Here is a 26,243-nt window from a genome sequence, read left to right on the forward strand (position 1 = left end):
GTGAGAATAATAGTGAGGCTGCTATATTTATCTCCTTTTAACCACTTGCCGACCGCGCACTCATACCGCGCGTCGGCAAAGTGGCAGCTGCAGGACCAGCGACGCAGTTCTGCGTCGCCGGCTGCAGGCTAATTAATCAGGAAGCAGCTGCTCGCGTGAGCGGCTGCTTCCTGTCATTTCACGGCGGGGGGCTCCGTGAATAGCCTGCAGGCCGCCGATCGCGGCTCGCAGGCTAAATGTAAACACAAGCGGAAATAATCCGCTTTGTTTACATTGTACGGCGCTGCTGCGCAGCAGCACCGTAAGGCAGATCGGCGATCCCCGGCCAATCAGCGGCCGGGGATCTCCGCCATGTGACAGGGGACGTCCTGTCACAGGCTGCACAGGACGGATAGCGTCCTGTGCAGCCCCGATCACCAGGGGGCCAGGTAGGAGAGGGGGAAGCGGAATTTCGCCGCGGAGGGGGGCTTTGAGGTGCCCCCCCCCCCCCCCCGCCAGCCACACGCAGGCAGGAGAGATCGGACCCCCCCAGCACATCATCCCCCTAGTGGGGAAAAAAGGGGGGTGATCTGATCTCTCTGCCTGGTGTTTGATCTGTGCTGGGGGCTGTAGAGCCCACCCAGCACAGATCACAGAATTCAACGCTGGTCCTTAAGGGGGGGTAAAGGGTGGGTCCTCAAGTGGTTAAGCAATACCAGTTGCCTGGCTGCCGTGCTGGTCCTCTGCCTCTAATTCTTTCAACCATAGACCCTGAACAAGCATGCTTGTTTCTGGTGTGATTCAGTTCAGTACTGCAGCCAAATAGATCAGCAGGGCTGGCAGGCAACTAGTATTGTTTAAAAGGAAATAAATATGGCAGCCTCCATATCACTCTCACCCCGGGTTCACGGTAAATTACAGTTAGCTCCGCCCTCATCTGGTCACGGCCACGTCCATTTTTTTGCCTATGCCCCCACACGTTTTTTGCCCCTTTACTTTTTTTGGGGGGGCACTGGGTGTCAAATACCCTAGGTACGCCACTGCTTGGTGGATTTGTATTTATAGAGAGAACTTTGCATTCTACTATTTAAACAGAGGTCTGTACCTCACACTGTTTATACAAGAGCTTTATTTATTTATTGTTGTGGCCTGCTTAGGCCTCATTCACACTAATGCGCTTCTGTCTGCTTTTCAGTAACATGTATCATTCAGTAACATTGATATGCTGATAAAAAGCGGACAGAAGCGGACTGAAAGTATCAAATCTGTATAATCAACTGTATAATCTCTTACCAGTGATAACACAAAAACATCCAAATACTGTCATGTAGCTACAAAAAAACAAAACTCTGAGCCCAGGTGGAGCTTACAAACCAGTTTGACTGGTTAGAAGCTGGAGCCGCCCACAATGGATCCTGTGGAGAGAAATTAAGCAACAAAAGGCCATGGATTAGCAGAGAAAGCAGAGGAGAAACATCAGCAGGAGCCATGTGTGGGCCAAGTAAGTGACTTCTCACTATTAATAATATAATCTAGTGCAACTCACATTTAACAAGACTATCTGAAGTTGTACTTTTGATGCACACAAAACTCCTGAACAAACACCTTTATGATGATTATACAGAATGAAACTGTACACCTACTGTATATGATGCCTTTTTTATTGTGTAGTGTAATCTGATATCTGGTAGGTTATGTTTGCACTTTCTTATAAGCAAGTTCACAATTTTAGTTTGTTGTAACCTTCAGCAACTGTGTCCTTATGTAGTCCCATTATTATTTATTTATTTGTATTACTTTTCTATAGCACTGACATCTTCCATAGAGTACACTAACTGTGACTCGGAGGAGTTTACAATGTAATTCTTATCATAGTCTTAGACAAAGGTCTTTATATTATTATTATATATTCATACAGCACTGATGTCCTCTGCACTTTACAGAGTACATAGCCACTAACTCTCACTCAAAGGCGCTACAATCAAATAGTCATTTGTATTATTATTATTATGTATCCATACAGCACTGGCATCCTCTGCAGAACTTTACAGAGTATACAGTCATGTTGCTAACCCTCCCTCAGAGGAGCTCACAATCTAATCCCTACCATATACTTATATCCATAACGGTAAGCAATTTCAGCATCACTTGTGGCAGATGGGTGTATACAGGACCATGGAGGGGTGAATAAGGGTGTGATAATGGGCACTTCTGATGCATGATGTACTCATGAGGAGGTTTAGAGATGGAGACATGTTGCACCATTAGCCAACCAACCTAACTATCAATTGTTACATTTGTGTGGTTGTCTTTAGTCAAACAATTCCTGATTGGTTGCATGGTCCTACTAATGAAAGTAAATTTCTGATTGCACAGTGTTTTTATTGTATTAAGAAATGGGTACATATCCCGTTTGGCAGATGTAAATGTTGCTGCATTTGTAGTGCTGGAGAATAGATTTTGTGATGCTGAATAATGTGATTTGTCTGCTTGAAGAAGTTACCATGCAAAAAGAGGCCTTCCATGCCAGCCCAGGTAGTTCTTACCCTGCATTAAAGCTGACACTTGCCTGGGGATGTATTACGCTCTGGGTCAGTGTACATGTTACACAGCTACCATACTCTTTGTTTACTTGTCCATTTACTTTTTTGTTTATTTGCTCTGCTCATTTGTCCCATTTAGACATTAGTAAAGTGATGTAATGAAATGGGATGATTGTAGGAGTTCTAGACTTATATAACATGGTTATTATCTATTATATTACATAACCCTTAAAATCCACATTAAAATCCACATTAGGGAATATAATAAGTATTCAAACATGGCTAAAAATACACATCATAGAAGGAAAGGAGGTGTAATGGCCAGTTCAGTACATTGAGATTCTAGTTATTCCTATTGCCTTGGGCGGGATCCACACAAGCTGCAGTCAGTGTCTGTGCGTGTATCTCCAACAGGCTGCTACTGAAGAATTTAGAACTGGATAATCAAGTCGCTAAATGTTGTTGATACTAATTGATGCTAGTTGTGATGTGTGGCAATTTGAAACATTTTCACAGGAAGCCAAGCCCTGTGCAGATGACAGTCAGCAAAGCTCCCATTCACTAACAGCCATGGCCTTGGAAAGAACAGACTGTTAATAATTACAGTCTGTTTACTTTAAAAAGATAGATGAAACTGATCCTAAACCCCCACTCACAGGTCTCACTACCAGTGCCAGCTTGCACAGAATTTATTTAAAAAGAACCTGAACTGAGAAAAATTATTTAAATTAAACACACGATGTACCTGCAAATGAATATTACGTACTTACCTGACAGTCAGTTCCTCTCAGAAGCTCACCATTTTCTTCTTACAACGATTCCTTCCAATTCCGACATTAAAATATATCAGTTGCTGTCAGTTGTATATCAGTTGCTGTCAGTTATAACTGAAAGGATAACTGATGAGCAAGGTAATGTCCATGTTTCCCTATGGCTCAAGTGGGTGATATTACAGTTTAACAGTCTGCTGACCATGAAGCTGTTATGGGGTAATGGACATTTTCAAAATGGAGGATGGAGAATTCCATTGATCACAGTGGACAAACGGGACGCAGAAGAGGAGAAAGAGATTAATGAGTAGACTATGAGAGAGGTAAGTATGACCTGTGTATGTTTATTTTAACTTTTATTTTTTGCTTCAGGTTCACTTTAACCACTTAAGTACCAGTGGTCTCTGTCCCCTTAAAGAGAAACCGTGACCAAGAATTGAACTTCATCCCAATCAGTAGCCAATAGCCCCTTTTACAAGATAAATCTATTCCTTTTCACAAATGGATCATCAGGTGGCTCTGTATGGCTGATATTGTGGTAACACCCCTCCCACAGGAGACTGTGAAGACTATTTTTCTGGTAGTTTCCTGTCTGTGAACTTCGTTGCATTGTGGGAAATAGCTGTTTACCGTTGTTTCCAACTGCCAAAAAAGCATGCAGAAGGTAATTCCAGTGACAACACTTGCCAGCAGTAAAAATGTCAACATGTGATAAATGTCAGAATGTAAATCAAAGAGAGGAAAGCTTTTACAATGGGAAAACACTGACTAAATCTTTTATACATAATTTTTGTAAAAATGAAGCACTTTGTTTTATTACATAATTTTCACTGGAGTTCCTCTTTAAGGACCAGAGACCGCTGGTACCATAAACTGCAGAATATGTGCGAATCGCCGCACATCCCCGCCGTAACCACAATCCACGCTGCGCCGGGAACCTCAAGCCACCTACTCTGCCGTCTCTATGAAAGCAAAGTTTCTGTGAGCCAGTCAGGAGCTGCTTTCATTGGCTCCCTACCCTGTCTATCAATGTAAGCCAATGGTAGTTGCTTACAATGATAGTCGGGTTAGGAGCCAATGGAATCGGCTGATCGCTCACAGGGCTCTGCTGTCATAGGGACGGCAGGGCGAGTGCGCTGCGGTGTGGAGACAGTGACGAGGACAGTGAGAACGCGCGGAATTGGCGAGCTGAAATCTACACCCTGGCAGCCACATCAGCATTAAAACAGGGCGTGGATTCAACTAGTGTCATCCTTAACTGGTTAAGCTGACAATTTACAGAAATTATTACATTGGTTGATATGATACCCAGTACATTTCATGTCAGAAAATACACAGTAGTAACTTCTTTTTAAAGTGTAATAAAGAGCCAGCATGATGCTTTTTGCTACTTTTCTACCAATTAACTCAAATTGCGTAATTTAAATATTATTACCAAGCGTTTTGGCCAGTTTAGTCACAGGATGTCATTAGGGTGTATTATACATGCAATGTCAGGGTAATTTCCGCTAAGAAACACACTAGCTGTTTGAAGATGCAGTGTCTTCCACTTTAACTAATTTGAAAGTGTGCTGGCTGATGTGTTTGGCTGCTCATAGAAACAACTCTGATCCTTCTGAAAAAGGTCAAAATGAAAAATGATTACTGTATATCTGTGGAATATCCATTAGACTGGATTCACAATGGTCTGTTGAATAACACACGTGTTATAATGAGTGTGAACTGCAGTGGAGATTGTGAACAGGCTCACAGAATTGTATGGGCAGTCATGCAGAATTATTCTGCAGTGTAACTGATGCAATGTGAACTAACCCTTACTGCTGTAGACACCACAATCAGGGCCGGATTTACAACTCAGAGGCCTGTAGACACAGGCTTTCTGGCGCCCAAAGCTCCGCCCCTGAACATAGGCCACACCCCCATGTAAAAATATTCTGTACTCTAATTCCTGCCTTATGTCACTAACTGACCTTAGTATCTTACATTCCAATCACTGGCTCATATCATCCACAGTGACATGTGACAAGGATTAGGGTGTAAGTGCTTGAGGTCAGTGATATGAGGCAGGGATTAGACTATAAGCTCCTGAGGTCAGTGATCTGAAGAGGGGGCCGCCTCTCTTACATAAGGCGCCTGTAGGCACGTGCCTACAGTGCCTTATGGAAAATCCAGCCCTGACCCCAATGGCAACTAATCTTAGGAGAAATATACACTGCACAGGGTGAATGTTTCTGCACGATTGAAGTTTGTAGTATGCTCTTGCATGGCCATAACATGTATGTGTACTCATTTTATACAATCGTTTCACAGAATGAATAAGTTGAGTTCAGATCTCTTAACTGTTCTTTTATCTATATCCTGTTCAACATTAAGATGACCATTTGTTTAAAATGGACTGTATTTCCAGTAAATCGACCTTTACAACAGATGTACTTTCCAGAAAGGTTGCTCTAAACCTTGATTGTTTTGATCATGTAACAAATCAGTTTTTTAAGCCTCGTACACATTCTTGACTAAAGTCGGCTGAGGCGGCCGATAACGACTGCCTCAGCCGATAATCAGGCGTGTGTAAAGTGGTGCACAATCCCCGACCCGCGACACATAAGTGATCCACCCAGCAGATTAACTCACCCCCCAGCGACGGCTGATTCCTTTCATTCCCGGCACGGCGATGTAGATCATGATCTACTGGTAGATTGTAAAGGAACCTCTGCGTAGAGCCCACATTGCTCACCTCAGTGACTCCTGGAGGTTTGCACAGCAATATAGAGGATTATGATGTTGCAAGGTGGAGAGTTATATATTTATAGCATTAACCTCCTTGCCGGTCTAATTAATCTGGCAAGGAGGCAGCGCAGAACTTTTTTTTTATTATTATTTTTTTTTAAATCATGTAGCGAGCCCAGGGCTCGCTACATGATAGCCGCTGAGCGGCGGCATCCCCCCACCCACTCCGATCGCCTTCGGCGATCAGAGTAAGCAGGAAATCCCGTTCAGAACGGGATTTCCTGCAGGGCTTCCCCGGTCGCCATGGCGACGGGGCGGGATGACGTCACCGACATCATGGACGTCGGGACGTCACAGGGAATCCCGATCCGCCCCTCAGCGCTGCCTGGCACTGATTGGCCAGGCTGCGCAGGGGGCGGCTCGGCGCGGCAGGTAGCGGTGAATCGGCGGCGGTGTTCGCGTACTACACGCAGCTAGCAAAGTGCTAGCTGCGTGTAGGGAAAAAAAATTATGCAAATCGGCCCAGCGGGGCCTGAGAAATCCTCCTGCGCAGGTTACCCCGAGCTGAGCTCGGGATAACCGGCAAGGAGGTTAAGTGTAAAAGGGCCTTTAATGTATTCCACTCAGCAACACACCCAGTGATCCGGTAATGTGTAGAAACCATTAGATGGACACTAACCTTGTTAGTTAATGCATTCATTTCTCTTGAACCTGGCACACATGGGCAGATTTCTGGTTGATCTTACATGCAATTGATAGTTTTGATTTAGTTGGCGATCGATCAGATGGGAATTCCAATTCTTTGTACACACATGTATGATGCTGCCTGTCTAATCCTTTGTTTTTGAGAACATTCCTGTTCCTGTCACGTTTTGATTCATTGTTTACACCCATACACAACATGTCTATGATCCAGCAATATTTACCAACATGTTCAACTGCGTTTTACCTGACCAAAAGCTAAAGGCTGCATTTCGAGGCAACAATTTGTTTGAGTATGTACTTTAAAAGAGCGGTTGTTTCTGATTGGTCTGCCACAGAATTCACTTTTGGTTCTCTCATAATCTATTTGATTAAACCCCCCCCCCCAGTGTCTACTAGGCCTTTGGGCCCTTTCACACTTCCATCTAATTTTTGAAATACATTGCTGATCTTAAGGGCATTGACAATAACATTTCTATAGCGCTTTTCTCCCACAGGACTCAAAGTGCTTAGGCTCTCAGATTCAGTAACTGGTAGTAGGATGAAGTATTAACACAGAGGATAAAATTATATTTCTGCAAATGCCAAACTGAACAAGTGGGTTTTCAGTCTGGATTTAAACACTTTTAGGGATGGAGCTGTCCTGACTCCTGATCTGCTGAGGTAAGGAGTTCCAAAATGTAGGAGCAGCATGACAGAAGGCTCTGGGACCAAATGTTTTCAGGACGACTCTGGGTGTGATGCAGTAATGTAAATTGCAGTGTGGCATTTCAACCAGTGCGATCTGATTCTTTTTCTCTGCTGTTGGCAAACACACTGCATGCTGCATATTTTGTGTTACTCGCCTTTGGAGGGAAGAGATTCTATTTTTCTTCAGAGTTAGATAGTTTTTCACAGATAGAACAGCCTGAAGGGCCCATTCAAACTAGAGCGTTTTGCTGTGATTTTGGCAAAACGCTCAAACGCTAGCGCTTTTAAAGAGTGCTAGTGTGATAAAACCCTATGGGCCCGTTCTTACTTGGGCGATTTGCGTTAATCACCGCAAAGCGCCCAAAATCGCGAAATGCAAACGCACAGCCTGCACCATTTTCAGGCGATTTCCCGGCGATTGCGTTTCAGTGCTATAGAAGCGTTAAACGCAATCGCGGAGAAATCGCTGCACTGTCCAGTGATTTTTCCACGTGAAATTGCGGGAAAATCACTCCTGCAAAAGGCCGGCAAAAATCGCCGGCGTTTTTCGCTTTTAAGTGTGAATGGGCCCTTAGAGAGATCTCCCACTTACCCAAATGCAGGATAGGCGGTCTCCACACGCACTAAAGGTGGTTCTATCAGGCAACCAAGGTTTGTGAGTACCTTGTTTTCTACTTAAGTTACCCATACATCTAGCGACTCTGCAGCCGATCGACCATCTGATAATTATTATCAAACTGGATGAAAATCAGTGCTGCCTAGTGCATGCCCGATCGAGAGTGCCACCAATTTTTGGCCAAGCATTTCTATCGTACATGCTGCAAGTTGTTGGGCCATTGCGGTTGATGGGGGCACGACGGTAACAGTGAGCAATATTGGGACGAGAGACAAACGCAACAAAAGCGCCGACGCTGTTCCCCCAGTGTATCAATGTACATATATGTGTGCATCTATACATACCTGTCCTGTGTCGTGGTGACCGTCCTTCTTCAGAATCCACCACTCTTCCATTAGCCCTATACAAGGTGCTGGCGCATGGCACGTGCCGCGTGTGTGATGTTGCATACCCACCACATAGTTACATAGTTATTTGGGTTGAAAAAAGACAAACGTCCATCAAGTTCAACCGGCGGCGTGTATGGGTCTAATGGAAGAGCGGCAAATTCGGAAGACGGCCGGCCGGCCCTGCTACACAGGACAGGTTATGTATAAATGCACACATATATATGGTATGTACACTTATACACTAGGGGGCAGCGGCGGATACGACGGACTCAGCCAATCCCGAGAGATTTCAGCATGAAATTGATCAGGAATCCGCCTGCGGTGTATGGGAAGCTGACAGATCTTTCTAATCCGATTCGATTAGAGAGAGATTAGTCTCTTGGTGGAATCTGTCCTTCATCGCTAAATGTATGGGTACCATTACTCATCCATACCTTACCATCTAGAAATACTACACTATATTGGCTCCTGTTCTTCTCTTATGTATTTGTTTCCCCTCATATCAAGGTTACTTGATCTACACCCTGATTGTGTTCAACTGCTCTTCTTCATTTAGAAAAACTGAATGGGACTTTGCAATGGCACAAAAGTCATACAAGAGCACACATGAAAAACATCTGAGCTGAGATCACATTTTTTCCTGATCACTTTTTATTCTGTAATGTGAAGGGGCCCTTGGGCTGCTGAAAGCAAGAATGCTGTCTGTTGCCTGCTGAGAGCTGCTCAAGAATCAGCTTTCTACCACACCACAATTATAACCTATGCCTAGAAAGTCCCGTGTATCTGCACCACAAAAAGCTTTACCCCCTACTTGGCCAATATACAAGATCAGACAGGGAGGGGTCATTTACAATCACATTCCAAAACATGTAATTAGGGTTGCATTTCAACAAGAGCAAAGCAAGCCATTGTTTAGGGAATACTTTATACATAAAGAGGGGGAGCAAAGGAAGGGGGGCAGCCAAACATAGATGGGGGCTGCAAATGATACAGGAAGGGTGAGTACCTAAGTGCACATGGCTTTTATGGAATAAAAATGGGAAATCTGATCGGATTTCTTGCTGAAATAAAAAAAGCTTTTGATTTTTTGGGGAAATCCGATCTTTTTTTATCGAATTGCTGTAAAATCTCATCATTTTATTGTATCGTGTGTGGCCACTAGAGATGTGAGCGAACAGTTTGGCCGCGAATCTCTATGTGGCCGTACTACTTCCGGGTCGCTATGACCCGTAGTAATACGGCTGCGTTGGGCCGACGGTGCGCATCTTTGATCAGGCGCCTGTTGCCGGGCACTCTCTGCGCATGAGCGTGACATCACTCATGACGTCACGCTCATGCACAGAAAGTGCCCGGCAACAGGCGCTATCAAGGACGCGCACAGCCGGCCCATCGCAGCCGTATTACTACGGGTCATAGCGACCTGGAAGTAGTACAGGGTGAGGGGTTCGCCGACATCTCTAGGGGCCACTAGAGATGGCCCGAACGGTTCCAGGCGAATTTCGGTGGTGAACTTTATGGCGGTTCGATTCGCCTCCTATACTACATCATTAGGGTCAACTTTGACTCTACATTCTATCTGTTCTAAGTAAGCTGCATTTCCTGATGGTTCTGTATGATATATCTCTGCATGTTTTTCTTCAGTTAAGAGTTCTAACTTGTTACATTGTGTGCCTATCTGCTTGTACAGACCACTCTGCTCAGCACCCAAATTAGTCACCGAGTGACGCTATAGCCGTAATATGGCTATAGCGGGTGCCCAAGCGATTGCACCAAAATTAGCTGATCTGCTCTAGGTGACCCAAAGGCTTCCCAATTCCTCTTCATGTCCACCACTGCTTCACAGGACCCTCTTCTAGATCGTGACCATGCTCCCATATGGGTATAATCTTCTCTGTACTGGTCATGCACAACGATCATGGCCGTCATGTCGGATCACTGAACAAGCAATTTATCAGATCCCCATAGACTCCTGCAGTGATTAGTGCGATTGTTTTTTTTTTAGCTGCAAATTATGCTTTAGATCAGGCCAGATGGATTAGGGAAAAATTGTTTGTCAGCAGAGATCTATCCAGTCCATCTGGCCGTGGATACTTAGCTTTACACACACGCACCCAGTAAGATCGTATTCGGACAAGAGAGAGCGGCCATGAGCAACATATTTGACAAGGTCTTATTGAATATGTTCAGAGGGACCCAGTGCTGAAACGGTGGGTTGTAAGAGGATCAAGAAAGCCTTTTTGACTATCTAGGGGCCTATCACTACAAAGTTAATTTTCTATTTTTCATTATTTACGTCACCTCTGTACAGCAATTGGACAGGTGGACCTAATAAAGTGGCCATTGCACATTTTATATTGTATATTGCACATTTTATTAAACGTCGTTTGCCTCCTATCTGTCTCAGCTTTTTGTATACGCTGCACCAGCTACACTACCTGTGAAGCTCATAACAAAGGAGACATCACTGCACCAGACATGTAGTCAGTGTAAATAATTCCAGGCCACTCCCCCGCCATCGCTGTCACTCAGTGAATGATTAAAATCTGGACTGACTGTAGACTTTGGACATTAGATATATACAAATATATACATCACCAGTCTCTGGGTCAAACACTGATATGCAAGCAGGTGTCCCGGTGCTTGGAAATGTCTGGTATTAAGCCAGCTGAATATGAAGAAAGTAAGTAGTCTATGCTTTGGAACTTTCAATCATTTAGAACATCACGTACAGCATGGCGCACAATCCTAATGTGCCACAAAACTGTGTAAGCAGCAAATCATGTATATGGGCTTCATTTTACTGTATGATTTGTTTTGATGCAGCTTTTGCATCATGTGTTTGAAAAATCTGCAAGGACATCAGACATTGCCTGGTACACCCAATAAGATTTTCCGACAGATTCATTGCCAGATCGATTATTTCCAACATGTCCTATCTGATTTCTGATCAATAGCTGTGGTATTAATGTACGTCCACATGCAGTTTCTAGTGGGGATTAGCCCTGAGGAACTGTGATGTTCTGTGTTGGTGTCACATTATGTCTGTTGCGTTGCGGAATAACGGAGATAGAATCTCATCGAAATGCGATGCAATTATATTTCAGTGGCACTTTTTACATTTGCATGTTTAGGGTGCGGTGTGACTCGTTCCACTGGGATAAGGCACTGCAGCTGCTGGGCAATGCGTGTTGTTCTGGGTGCGGTGCAAGCATAAATCTATGGACTGTATACTGTACTGAATGTGTCGCATTGCATTGAAAATATGCGATGCAACTTTCCATCATGGTTGCGTTGCAATCAGGGGCGTAGCAATAGGGGTTGCAGAGGGCAGAGGGCCCTCCCTCAACTACAGTATTAGCTCTCTATTGGTTCTGTGTTCATAATAATCACCTCGATAGATGCTTTAAATAGTGGTAATTCTTAACAAACTGTTCCCCATCCCCTTCTTGCACCTCTGACACTGTATTGGCCATTGGCAGGTTTTGGTGCGCTGTATCAATTGTTATGTATAGAGTGCTTGGGGGGCCCCATTGTAAAACTTGCATCGGGGCCCACTGCTCCTTAGCTACGCCACTGGTTGCAATCTTATCATTCTGGATCTGCAACTGATACAGTGTGAAATGAAAACAATATCTCTAGAAAGAGACAAAGTTTCTTAACCAGATTGGACAGAGATAGGTTGGCTGTGCTGGTTTCACCTTTCCTCTTTTTAAATAGGATATGAGTGAGCTGCCAAGTCCTGCCATTTGTTACATGTCTGATGTCCCCATTACACATAAATCTGGACTTAAAGATTTGGCATTTTCGCCCATTATTTTATAAATAATTGTGTGCATGTGTTACTTTTACTATCTTTATTGCAAATGAACCTGCTCCTTTTTATTTAATTTGTATTGATATAGCACCGACATGGTCCGCAGCACTTTTCAGAGTCTATAGTCTTATCACTAACTCTCCTTCAGATGAGCTCACAATCTAATGCTTACCAGAGCCATAAATCCATCTTAAGCCCCATCTACACTATACAGTTTTTTGTCCGATTCAATTCATTGATTCTATTCGATTCAATCCAACATGTCCGATCGGCTGGGATTCGATTCGATTCAATTTGCCATTGTTTTGCAATGGCAAATTGAATCGAATCGAATCCCGATCGGACATTTTGGATTGAATCGAATTGAATCAATGAGTGGAATCGAATCAGACAAAAAAATTGTTTGGTGTAGATGGAGCTTTAATCTCTGGCCAATTTTGGTGAGAAAACACAGAATCCAGTCTCATCGTTTCCAGTTAGCATAAAAAAAATACTTAATAAGGGTGCTAAAGGAGGCGTGGCTATCAACACAGCAAAGTCAATCAACCCTTTGCACACTCACATTCAAATTATGCAAATATTTTCATAGAAATTAATCATCCCGGAATCAATGCTATCCCTACAGCTAAGTTAAAAGCCAGAGTCTTTGTTACAAAATAATTAATTCTCCTGCAACAGAGGTACCCCAGTATTGTATGTGTCCTGACTCTGGCCCTGTAACATGCAGGTTCCTGGATGATTGATTTCTATGAAAGCATTTGCATGTTAGTGTGCAAAGGGTGGCCGACTTAGCAATTTTGGAGGAAGACAATTCACTTATTTGTATGTTTTTGGGGATGCAATTGGAAACTGGTGTGCAAGGAAGAAACCCTTCTAAAATATTATTTTATTTCTGTAACCCTATTTCCCCCAAAAAAATAGCCACTGCAAAGGTATCCATACATTCATTGACTGTCCTGGTTGATCTCCATCAGATTTGATCACTCTGATCGAATCTTACAGAAATTGAGGCCCCGTCTTGTAAGATCGATCTTAATTTGGATTTACTTTAAATAAAAATCAATCAAAATTATCGTACTGACCGGATGGAAAATCTCTGCCAATCGGGGGTAGCACAGAAGCTAGCAGTAGACAGACAGCTCTTAAAGGACTTACGAGGCCAAATTTAAAAAAAAAAGTTAAGTACCTGCACCAAATTTGAATGCACGGAGGACGCCATCCGCGCCCTCCGTGCAGTTCCACCGGGTCCCCGCAGTTCAATATCCCCCCCCCCTTCCCCGGGGCCGCTCCCGACCCCACAGCCCGGTTCGGGCTCTCCTGTCTCTTGTAAAATGGCCGCCGAAGCTGGCCTTGGCTGCGCAGTCTGCATAGGCACGAGTGCGACTGCGCAGCTCTAGAGACCCCCCCGATCCACGCTACAGGCTGTCTCCTGTGCGTGGATCGAGGAGGGAGGCCCTAGAGCTGCGCAGCCGCACTCTCGTCTATGCGGACTGCGCAGCCGCGGCCAGCTCCGGTGGCCATTTTACAAGAGGCAGGAGAGTTGGGTCGAGAGCGGCCCGGGGGGGGGGGCAGGGAGATTGAACTGTGGGGACCAGGCGGAATGGCACGGAGGGTGCGGATGGCGTCTTCCGTGCATTCAAATTTGATGCAGGTACTTAACTTTTTTTTTTTTCATTTGGCCTCGTAAGTCCTGGCCAACAGCTAAACCTCTTTCCGATCTTTATCTGATCATAGAGGGATCTATCTGGTCAAATCTCTCCACACACTACACACAGATTTTCAATGGATTTCAGAATGAAGTGTATTGAAAATCGGTGTATGAAATGAATTGAAAAACTGTGTGCGCCTGCCAGGTCTTCCACAATGACCTGTATCATTTCTTATGAGGTTTTATGTTATTTGTAATTAAATACAGCGTTTACATGATTTGCAAATCATTTACTTTCAATCCTATTTACATTTTGCACAGTATCCCAAATCTTTTTTGGAAATAGGCTTGTGCATATGACAAACCTGCATACAAACTGTAGCACAATCCATCTTACAATCTGGCTTATTAATGATAATTAATAAGCCAGTCTTTGAATGTTGTAAAATGAATTAATTAGCTTGAAGAGGAGTGATTGCTACCATGTGTGTCTGGTATCCAGTGTGTGTGTGCGTGTGTGCGTGCGTGCGTGCGTGCGTGCGTGCGTGCGTACTTTAGTAGTGTCCAGTGTAAATTTTAGTTGCGTGCATTATAGTTTTTGACCAATGGTAACTCTTTCTGAGTTCATAATCTAGCCTGTTCAGGGTCATCAACTGTCCACAAATTTTCTGTCAGTCCATAAAAATCGCTCCCTTTTTTGCCCTGTCCGTGATAGGAAAAATAATGATGATGTTTGTGCATTTCTCTGCTTGGGCTTCCATCGCTGAAGAGATTGGCCCAACGCATGCTGCAAGTGTTATTGTTGTCTGTTCCCCACTTCAGCAAGTCAGAAAACCCCTCTACTTTGACCTGCACCACTCACAATGGACAGTTTGTGGAAACTAGAGGCAATACTTTGGGGGTTCATCTGGCAGAGACAAAACTTGTAGGAGGGCATGACAGATTAAGGGTTACATGGGGACAGTGACTGTGGGGAGACATGGCAATACTGGGGGACATAGCAATACATGTAGAGGAAACTTGTTGGGGACAAGGCAATAGTTTTGGTTTGACTTGAGAGTTTCTATAATACAAATTGAAAGAGTCAAAAGTTAGGGGGTCGACTTAAACTTGAGGTTGCCGTTATTTGAAGTATATACTGTAGAAACTATAAAATTGTATTTACTTGTGCCTATATAACCTTGCATTTGGTTTCCTTTTCTCCACAGAGGCCCTGGATACCCCCCAGTATGCAAAGGTCCTGATGAAATTGGGCCTTGCACTGATTGTGATTGGACACCTCAATTTTATAGTGGGAGCTATTGTACATGGGTTAGTGCTGAGACATGTTTCCCAGCAGTCGGACGCTATGTCGCTACTATACTCGGTGACCAACATATCTGCTGTGGCATCTGCAATTCTGGTAGGTGGAGTATTCAGTATGTATACATGAAGTGGAGTATAGGTACATATGTACATGGCCAGTTGGATGAACCTGATGTTATGATAGAGTTTACAGCACAGTTGACTTGTACAACATGATCTACAGCCATGTAATATTCAAATAATATGAAAAACTGTTCTGTCATATTACATGTATCCTTCAGCTGAATATACAATGTGTGCTGCTGTGTACTGAACTTTTGGGATTCCTCCAAATATTTCTATGCAAATTCCTCAAGAGGCTGGCGGCAGTGTTGACTTCTTTCTAGTGGGCTCTCCAATGGAATATATGGTGGATTTAAATGAGATAGGGGAAACAGAACAGTGGGGGCTTGCACAGATGCCATGGCTGCAGCTAGGAAAGGAATTGAGGGGTAATCTTTCCATGAGAGTCACAGACACCAATAACAAGAGGCTCTACGTCCCCCCCAATCTATCTAAAGCTAAAACAGAATAATTTCCCTTTTATTTGCAAAACAAATACATACAAACAAATGGTATTTGCAGGACCAAAATGCATGCAAACCCCATCTGTTTTTATGCATGTGTATAATATTTTGCTTTGTTTGGACCTAACATTTATCTTCACAATTATATTTGTACTGGAAAAAGATCTGAAAAAGCTGGCTGCTACAACTTTTCTGTACAGATCTGCTAGCAGACCATTATACAATATCTGTCATGCAATATCTTATACTACCAACACTATAAGGTGTAGGCATGCAAAGGAATGATATTGCGTGTGGAAAATCAAATCAAATTGTGATTTTAGGCTACTTGCACACCAAGACGTTACGTTAGGTGCTACGTTAAGGTCGCATAACGTGCACCTAACGCAAGGCCTGGTGCTCTTCGATGTGGACGTCAGAGTGAGCCGCGTTGTGCAGCTCACTCTGGCGTCCATGATGCGTACTCTTGGACGCATGCAGCATCACTTGGTCCCGCCGGCCAATCGCCACACAGAGCGGCCGCACCAGGAAGTAAACACTGCACGTCACAACGTGCAGTGAATATTAATAAGCCATGTGCCTGGCCGCTCTCCGCTCCTCCCCAACATGACTGAGCATGTGCAAACAGTCTAACGCGGCTTAAAGAGAGACTGAAGCGAGAATAAATCTCGCTTCAGACCTCAGAGTTAGCAGGGGCATGTGTGCCCCTGCTAAAACGCCGCTATAGCGTGGCTTAACGGGGGTACCTTCACCCCCAAATCCCCCTTTGTAATGCGGGGGAGCGCTTCCTGGTTGGGGCAGGGCTAACTGCCGCAGCCCTGCCCCACGCGCATCTGTCAGCGCGTATCTCCGCCTCTCCCCCGCCCCTCTCAGTCTTCCTTCACTGAGAGGGGCGGGGGAGAGGCGGCGATGCGCCGCTGACAGACGCGACTGGAGGCAGGGCTGCAGCCGTTAGCCCTGCCTCCAGGAGAGACCAAATGCACTACCAAGTCATGCTGGGGTGGGTTTGGGGGTGAAGGGACCCCCTTTGTGCGGCGCGATAGCGGCGGTTTAGCAGGGGCACACATGCCCCTGCTAACTTTGAGCTCTGAAGCGAGATTTATTCTCGCTTCAGAGTCTCTTTAAGCCGCTGTAACGCTATAGTATGCTGCACTTTCGGAAGAACGTGCAGCGTTACATGTAACGCAACGTGGGCAGTGTGAACAGCCCACTTGTGTTACATTGCTGTGCGTTGGGGGAGCGTTACAGGCTGCACTAACGTGCGCCTGTAATGTCTTAGTGTGTAAGCAGCCTTAAAGTAAATTGGAGCACACCAACAATTTTTATCTTAAATGAACATATCATTGCAGCAACCTTTCTGCGCTTTCCTGCAGCATTCCTCCACTGCTCTCCGGGGCACTAGGTGTGAGTGTGCATGATGACTCACTTATGCCATACTACAGAGAGAACAGCCAGGACTGTTAGGACACTTCTGCCTCATCCTGTCTATGAATGCAAAGCAGGGAAGTGGTCCCTTGAGGGAACTTAGTAGTTTTGGTGTGTGACACATGGGGAGGTTATAGGCCTGACTGAACAGCAAAGGAGCAGACACTACTGCTGCAGTAACTATGGAGGGAAGAAGAAAAGATTTATAGCAGGTCTTTTTTTATATTAACATTTTGCCTTAGGCCAGGGTCACACTTATCATCAGAATCACATACATTTTCAGTTTTCCCCATAGCAGAATCGCATTCAATTTCCATAAATCAGTGCCCAATTCTGTAAGCATAGAGTTACACTGTTTTGCAACTATCTCACCACCAGACAACTGTTTTCATTGGTGGAGTGGATGACCACCTGGAGATCAAATTCCAGTCCCTTGTGCTTTCCAAACCTGCTCATGTGTCCCCCTCACCTCACCCACAATTTAACCAGACCATGTATAACTGTACAGAGCATAGCACACAGGCAGCATTCAGGGCTGGTTCTAGACTTTTTGCTGCATGAGGCAAACTTGTGAGGATGCGCCCCCTGATTTGGAATGTTCACACAGCACCCAACAATTTACTCTGCTTCATTTATTTTTATCAGTGAGAATGTCTGGTCTTTAATTCATGAGCTTAAACTAAAGCAGAATTAATTTATCCAATACAACATTAATCCAAAACACAAATATCTACATGTGAATGGCTTTGGGAAATTAAACTGCTTTAGCTTTAGTCCTGGACTGAACTCAGCAGAGACCCCAGCAGGACCAGATACATGAGGTTCATGCTCACAAATATGTCTGGATTAAGCTAGTTCTGCAGGGAACAATGGGATAACATTCCTTAACAAGGTTTTGTAGCAATTATTTTATTTAAAGGTAGTGCAACCAGTTTTTAAGTTGAAAATTCAATTTTCATTGTGTGAACTGTTCAAACTATTACTGTCCAAAGACTTCCAAATTGCTGTAGGAGTAATTACTTAGGACAGGAGACTTTGTTTCTCATCTCCAACACTTGCAACCAACTTTGATATTTACTTTTAAGTTTAAATGGGTAAATACTTTAGCATTAGCGTAAGCTTGTCTGTGTTACATAACTTTGCAGTTTAAAAACAGTATTATGTGTTTAACAAGCTTCCATTAGGAAAATATTTCGTTTTAGTTTTATTAAACTTTGGAAACCACTGAAGCTGCAAAATATATAACACAGGAAGTCAGTGCATGTGCATGTCACTGTTAACCACACTACCATTCACCCTACCTCTCAAGCTCGCTGTCTGGGTGTCACCCTGGACTCCGCACTCTCCTTCACTCCCCACATCCAAAACCTCACAAAGTCCTGCAACTTCCACCTTCGTAACATCTGTAAGATTCGCCCTTTCCTGACCTCTGCCACCGCCAAACTCCTCATCCATGCCCTCATAATTTCCCGCCTTGACTACTGCAATGCCCTGCTGTCTGGTCTCCCTATGACCCAAACAGCCCCACTGCAGTCCATCATGAATGCGGCAGCCAGAATTATCCACTGCTCCCATCGCTCCACCATGGCGGATCCCCTCCTTGAATCCCTCCACTGGCTTCCTATCCAGTCCAGAATCAGATTCAAGATACTGTGTCTGACCTACAAATCTGTCCACAAAACCTGTCCAACCTACATTTCCGATCTTACTCAGAGGTACACACCTAGCCGCTCACTCCGCTCTTCCAATAAACTTCGCCTAACCGCCCCCCCGCATCACCCAGTCCCATGCACGCCTCCAGGACTTCTCAAGAGCTGCTCCAACACTATGGAACTCCCTACCTCCACCTATTAGGGCAGCCCCCTCCTTCAACATCTTCAAGAAAGCCCTCAAAACTCACCTTTTCACTCTGGCCTACTACCCCTCAAAAGTGCTCTAAACCCACAGCTGAACTCTGGTCCCCTACCTTTCGTGTCCCTACCTCTCCCTTTAGGTTGTAAGCCTTTGGGCAGGGTCCTTCTCCTTTTGTGTCCAACCTGATCATGCACCTCCATTACTGTGAACCCAAAGGACCATCTAGGCTAGGCATCTGAGTGAACCTAACTTGCCTAATCTCCATGCTCCCCTCCAGTGACTGATTAAGCATTACCTTGTACTCATACTGTGCTACATGATCTGGTCTTTCTTGTATTCAGGTATTGTCATTTTGCTGTATGTCACCCCTAAATATTGTATGTATCCCTATTTATTGTCCAGCGCTGCGTAATATGTTGGCGCTTTATAAGTACAATAAATAAATAAATAAATAATAAGTCAGGAAAGGTGCAAATTCTTTTTAGTGCTGTGTGTCCTAGTCAGGTTAGCTGTATATCTATGAGACAGCTGATTCTCCCCTAGACATCTATCAGGCAGCCAGGGCTGGTGCACACCAAGCGTTTTTGGTAGCGTTTTCAAAACCGCTGCCACCTGTGAAAAAGCTTGGCTAATGTATCTCAATGGGATGGTGCACACCAGCGGTTTGAGGTTTTTAGCAAACCGGAAACGTGGCTCCTGCAGCATTTTTGCGGTTTGCAGATGCGTTTCTGCTTCAATGTATAGTATAGGAAAAGCTCAAACTGCTCAGAAAAACGGCAGATCAAAGCAGTTTTCCATGCAGTTTTTGTTACAGTAGCTGTTCAGTAACAGCTTTACTGTAACAATATATGACATCTACTACACAAAAGCACTCCAAAAACACTAGGCATGTTTAGTAAACCTCTTTAAACATGCCTAGAATCGCTCTGAAAATCTGCTTCAAAAACCTGTAGCGTTTTGCAGATCTGCTAGAGGTTTTTGGTGTGCACTGGACCCAGGGGCGTTTCTAGGGTCCCTGGAGATCAGTGGCACCTGTGGGCACCAGGAGGCAAAAAATGGGCGTGGCCATGCGGTGAGTGGGCGTGGCCATGGGTGGGGCCAAATGTACATGAACTTAGCAGCGGTGTAAGCTACGGATAACGGGCCTGCCCATCGAAATATTGGACGGAGCCCCCTGTCCTTTATTTCGATCATTTACAATCAGTATAGGCATAGATCAAAGATGTATACGCACATACAATTTTGATTGGTCAATCACTGACCCCCAATTTCCCACCCCCGTGCAGTAAGTGGGCCAACAGACAATGAATTTTATGAACAGAGCTAAAATTGGCTAATCAAAATTGTATGTGTGTACCAGGCTTTACAGCTAATACTGTACATACTGAAAGTAGCAGGGATCAGCATACAATACAGCTGGTTTACAATCAATAAAGGCACAGAGTAACACCTTACACTGTACACACTGGAGGTAAATCAGCACACAGTGCAAGCACTAGAGAACAGCGTATACTGTACATACTGTAGGCAGCAGAATTCAGCACACTGCAGCTAGCGTGCCAAAAATATGACGATCACGTTGTGTGGCGTGCTTATCGCGCCGCACCAAAAAATGGGTGGGCCATGGACCAGAATATAGGTGTGGTAACGGGTGGAGACAAATTTACATGAACCTAGCAATGGTGGGACATCAGATTAGGACAGTGGTGGCGAACCTTTTGGAGGCCGAGTGCCCAAACTGCAACCCAAAAGTCACTTACCGGTATCTATCGCAAAGTGGCAACAGCAATTTAAACTAAATACTGTACAAACGTTTTAACTCATACATGAACATTATGGAAAATCCAAGTTGAAAATAAACTGTGAAGATAAACAATTTCATCCATCCTACTCCTGAAAAATGTATTCAATTTTTTAGAACCTCCCAGTTTTATTTTCTGTTTTAAAACGCTAAAAAAGTAGGTTTAATGCTATTGTCTCATATGATAAGGATTCAGCTTTTCCCATAGTCTCGCAGTTAGCAATCATGTGACCCCCAACAAGACATATTCAGCAATCATGAGGCCCCCAACAAATCAGGAGGCCCCCAACAAGACAAATTCAGCAATCATGAGGCCTCCAACAAATCATGAGGCCCCCAACAAGACAAATTCAGCAATCATGAGGCCCCCAACAAGACAAATTCAGCAATCATGAGGCCCCCAACAAATCATGAGGCCCCCAACAAGACAAATTCAGCAATCATGAGGCCCCCAACAAATCATAAGGCTCCCAACAAGACACATTCAGCAGTCATGAGGCACATAAATAGACAGCATTTCACATAAATAGGCAGAATGCCCCCTTAATATGGTAGCCCCCCCAAGTTAGGTAGTGAGTGACAGGGACCCCCAGGTTAGCTAGTGAGTGACAGGCGCCTCCAGTTAGGTAGTGAGTGACAGGGACCCCGATAGTGAGTGACAGGGAGCACCTTTAGGTAGTGAGTGAGTGCCAGGGAGCCCCTTTAGGCAGTGAGTGAGTGCCAGGAAGCCCCTTTAGGCAGTGAGTGAGTGCCAGGAAGCCCCTTTAGGCAGTGAGTGAGTGCCAGGAAGCCCCTTTAGGCAGTGAGTGAGTGCCAGGGAGCCCCTTTAGGCAGTGAGTGAGTGACAGGAAGCCCCTTTAGGCAGTGAGTGAGTGACAGGAAGCCCCTTTAGGCAGTGAGTGAGTGACAGGGAGCCCCTTTAGGCAGTGAGTGAGTGACAGGGAGCCCCTTTAGGCAGTGAGTGAGTGACAGGGAGCCCCTTTAGGCAGTGAGTGAGTGACAGGGAGCCCCTTTAGGGAGTGAGTGAGTGACAGGGAGCCTCTTTAGGGAGTGAGTGAGTGACAGGGAGGCCCTTTAGGGAGTGAGTGAGTGCCAGGGAGCCCCTTTAGTGAGTGAGTGCGTGCCAAGGAGCCCCTTTAGTGAGTGAGTGCGTGCCAGGGAGCCCCTTTAGTGAGTGAGTGCGTGCCAGGGAGCCCCTTTAGTGAGTGCGTGCCAGGGAGCCCCTTTAGGGAGTGGGTGCGTGCCAGGGAGCCCCTTTAGGGAGTGGGTGCGTGCCAGGGGAGCCCCTTTAGGGAGTGAGTGAGTGCCAGGGGAGCCCCTTTAGGGAGTGAGTGCCAGGGGAGCCCCTTTAGGGAGTGAGTGAGTGCCAGGGGAGCCCCTTTAGGGAGTGAGTGAGTGCCAGGGAGCCCCTTTAGGGAGTGAGTGAGTGACAGGGAGCCCCTTTAGGGAGTGAGTGAGTGACAGGGAGCCCCTTTAGGGAGTGGGTGCGTGCCAGGGAGCCCCTTTAGGGAGTGGGTGCGTGCCAGGGAGCCCCTTTAGGGAGTGGGTGCGTGCCAGGGGAGCCCCTTTAGGGAGTGAGTGAGTGCCAGGGGAGCCCCTTTAGGGAGTGAGTGAGTGCCAGGGGAGCCCCTTTAGGGAGTGAGTGAGTGCCAGGGGAGCCCCTTTAGGGAGTGAGTGAGTGCCAGGGGAGCCCCTTTAGGGAGTGAGTGAGTGCCAGGGAGCCCCTTTAGGGAGTGAGTGAGTGCCAGGGAGCCCCTTTAGGGAGTGAGTGAGTGACAGGGAGCCCCTTTAGGGAGTGAGTGAGTGACAGGGAGCCCCTTTAGGGAGTGAGTGAGTGAGTGACAGGTAGCCCCTTTAGGGAGTGAGTGAGTGACAGGTAGCCCCTTTAGGGAGTGAGTGAGTGACAGGGAGCCCCTTTAGGGAGTGAGTGAGTGCCAGGGAGCCCCTTTAGGGAGTGAGTGAGTGCCAGGGAGCCCCTTTAGGGAGTGAGTGAGTGCCAGGGAGCCCCTTTAGGGAGTGAGTGAGTGAGTGAGTGAGTGACAGGGAGGCCCCCTCTCTAGCCGCCGCCGCTCCCCCCCCTACCTCTCAGCAGACCTCAGGATCAGCGGCGACCCGACCAGATGTACGAGCGGGCGCTGGACGCACCCGCTCGATATGCGGAAGTGATGTCACTTCCGCATATCAGTGCGGGCGCTGGGTCCTAGCGCCCGCACGATTGGTCGCCGGCTCGCCGCCTGATCCTGAGGTCTGAGACGCGGCGGCGGCGGCTGAAGGGAGCCGCTGACAAAGGGGGCAGCGGCGGCCGGGAGATCCGTGGCACCCCAGGAAAGATTGGGGGCACGTGCCCCCCTAAAACAGGGCTAGCGACGCCCCTGACTGGACCACAGTCAGCTTGCAGGATAGACGTTTATCAGACAGGTAGTTAGTCAGTTCACAGAATACAGCTGTAGGTGAGCGAGAAGTGGAATGCAGCACTGTAATGAGGGGTTTCCTGTTTGCATAGCTCTCTTTGGCTGTGGTGTAAGTTCAACGCTCCGTACACATGCTAGATGGAACTTTAGCCGAGGCAGCTCGTATTATTATTTTTTATTTATATAGCGCCAACATCTTCCGTAGCGCTGCACATAGTACAAACAAATAATGGGGAACAAATATACATAAGAAATACAAGACACTGTACAGTCATGACATTGAATAGAATAAATACAAATACATACATAGTTGATGGCATCCATCTGAAAATGGCGCCTGCGAATAATGGCGCACAGTGTTGCCGCTAATCCGTTTGCCGCTTATCGCTATTTAACGTTAAAGCCTTATTGTTATTTAGCGTTAAAGCCTTATCGTTATTTAGCGATAATACACAGAACCCTCTCTGTACCTATCCCTAACCCCTAAACTCCCCTGGTGGTGCCTAACCCTAACCACCCCCCTGGTGGTGCCTAACCCTAACCACCCCCCTGGTGGTGCCTAACCCTAACCACCCCCCTGGTGGTGCCTAACCCTAACCACCCCCCTGGTGGTGTATATTGTACTTTAACTATACCTAACCCTACTCTCACACAGAACCCTCCCTGTACCTAACCTTAACCACCCCCCTGGTGGTGCCTAACCCTAAGACCCCCCTGGTGGTGCCTAACCCTAAGACCCCCCTGGTGGTGCCTAACCCTAAGACCCCCCTGGTGGTGCCTAACCCTAAGACCTCCCTGGTGGTGCCTAACCCTAAGACCCCCCTGGTGGTGCCTAACCCTAAGACCAGTGGTGCTCACCGCCAGGTCGTGATCACGCTTACGCGTGGATTCACGACCATTTTGACGCATTCCGCCTCGGACACGAAAATCCGTGAATAGATTTTCAACCACGAAAGTCTACTTCGGCTTCGCGTAAATGCGAACAGAAATCCGCATTCACGCTCGTGAAACCCGGCGCTGAAGTCGTGGTTTGCGGAAATGCGTCAAACTATGCAGAAGTGACAAATTGCAGGCCAATCAGAGTGCCCCAGCCAGGCCCTAGCAACCAATCACAGGAGGGGAGCTATGCCCTCCCCTCCTGAATATAAAGCGGCGGCCATGATGGAAAAGCTCTGTCCTTGCTAGACTGTGGTGCTGAGAGGATTATCTCCAGGACATTGTTGTTTGAGCAAGTGCATTTATTGTGTTAAAAACAAAGCGTTTTTTTTTGCTAACACTGCTCTTATACTGTACACAGTTAGCTAGTCAGTGAGTGATTGCTGTAGTTAGTTGTAGTCAGTGTAGTGTAGTGGGGGTGTGGGAGTCTAGTGATTATTTAACTGTGTGTAGTGCAGGCAGGTTCAGTGCTGCAGTGTAGTCAGTGTAGTGGGAGTGGGGATTATCTGTGTGTAGTGCAGGCAGGCAGGTTAGTGCAACTGCAGTGTTCACTTGTATATTCCAGTGACAGTTATACACTTGTACTATTTGCAGGCAGCCAGTCACACCGCCGGCGCCGCCACTCTCTGCCAGCGCTGTTCATTCATTCTGTCAGTGACCTTGTGCTGTGCCCAGTGCCCACTGCTCGCTCGCTGGCATATGAGCATCTCATTACACAGTGTGACATTCTTGTGTGCCCACTGCATCCTTCAGTGACCTAGTTGTATATCCAGTGCCCACTGCTGTGCCCACTGCATCCTTCAGTGACCTTGTACTGTGCCCACTGCATCCTTCAGTGACCTAGTTGTATATCCAGTGCCCACTGCTGTGCCCACTGCATCCTTCAGTGACCTTGTACTGTGCCCACTGCATCCTTCAGTGACCTAGTTGTATATCCAGTGCCCACTGCTGTGCCCACTGCATCCTTCAGTGACCTTGTGCTGTGCCCACTGCATCCTTCAGTGACCTAGTTGTATATCCAGTGCCCACTGCTGTGCCCACTGCATCCTTCAGTGACCTAGTTGTATATCCAGTGCCCACTGCTGTGCCCACTGCATCCTTTAGTGACCTTGTACTGTGCCCACTGCATCCTTCAGTGACCTTGTACTGTGCCCACTGCATCCTTCAGTGACCTAGTTGTATATCCAGTGCCCACTGCTGTGCCTACTGCATCCTTCAGTGACCTTGTGCTGTGCCCACTGCATCCTTCAGTGACCTAGCTGCTGAACTGAACGCCCGCTTTGTCCTCCTCCTCCTCCTGACTCAGTCGCTACCACGGTACCACCAATGCACTCTGTCTGCGTTATCACGGCCCGGGTCACCCGGGTGCATTTAATTTTTTGGCCAGCACTATGACACTGTGCTGCTACTACTAGCACCAGTATGTTGCCATGGTCCTTCTGTGCTGCTGCTGCTGCTGCTGCTGAACTGAACGCCCGCTTTGTCCTCCTCCTCCTCCTGACTCAGTCGCTACCACGGTACCACCAATGCACTCTGTCTACGTTATCACGGTCCGGGTCACCCGGGTGTATTTAATTTTTTGGCCAGCACTATGACACTGTGCTACTACTACTACTACCACCAGTATGTTGCCATGGTCCTTCTGTGCTGCTGCTGCTGATCTGACCGCCCGCATTGTCCTCCTCCTCCTGACTCAGTCGCTTCCACCAATGTACTCTGTCTGCGTTCACACTGCCCGGGTCACCGGGTGCATTTAATTTTTTGGCCAGCACTATGACGCTGTGCTGCTACTACTAGCACCAGTATGTTGCCATGGTCCTTCTGTGCTGCTGAATTGACCGCCGGCATTGTCCTCCTCCTGTCTCACTCGCTTCCACCAATGTACTCTGTCTGCGTTCACACTGCCCGGGTCACCGGGTGCATTTAATTTTTTGGCCAGCACTATGACGTTGTGCTGCTACTACTACTACCAGTATGTTGCCGTGGTCCTTCTGTGCTGCTGAACTGACCGCCCGCATAGTCCTTCTCCTGACTCAGTCGCTACCACCACTGCACTCTGCGTTCACA

The 26,243-nt window shown here is 46.3% G+C and overlaps 1 protein-coding gene across 2 annotated transcripts in view; it reads left to right on the plus strand.

The window, feature by feature from the left end:
* The first annotated feature begins 1,380 nt into the window (after positions 1-1,380).
* Positions 1,381-26,243, plus strand: part of TMEM54 (transmembrane protein 54) — a 42,885-nt gene continuing 18,022 nt past the window's right edge. Inside the window, exons 1-2 of one of the 2 annotated variants that reach the window (XM_068268840.1) lie at positions 1,381-1,480; positions 15,087-15,280. In XM_068268840.1, the coding sequence (XP_068124941.1) occupies positions 1,468-1,480; positions 15,087-15,280 (207 nt within the window). In that variant the 5' untranslated portion in view covers positions 1,381-1,467. Of the gene's footprint in view, positions 1,481-2,011; positions 2,108-15,086; positions 15,281-26,243 lie in introns of those variants that run through there. The other variant, XM_068268841.1, reaches the window with a different exon arrangement.

Source organism: Hyperolius riggenbachi, chromosome 2 (assembly GCF_040937935.1).
Source record: "Hyperolius riggenbachi isolate aHypRig1 chromosome 2, aHypRig1.pri, whole genome shotgun sequence".
NCBI lineage: Eukaryota > Metazoa > Chordata > Amphibia > Anura > Hyperoliidae > Hyperolius > Hyperolius riggenbachi.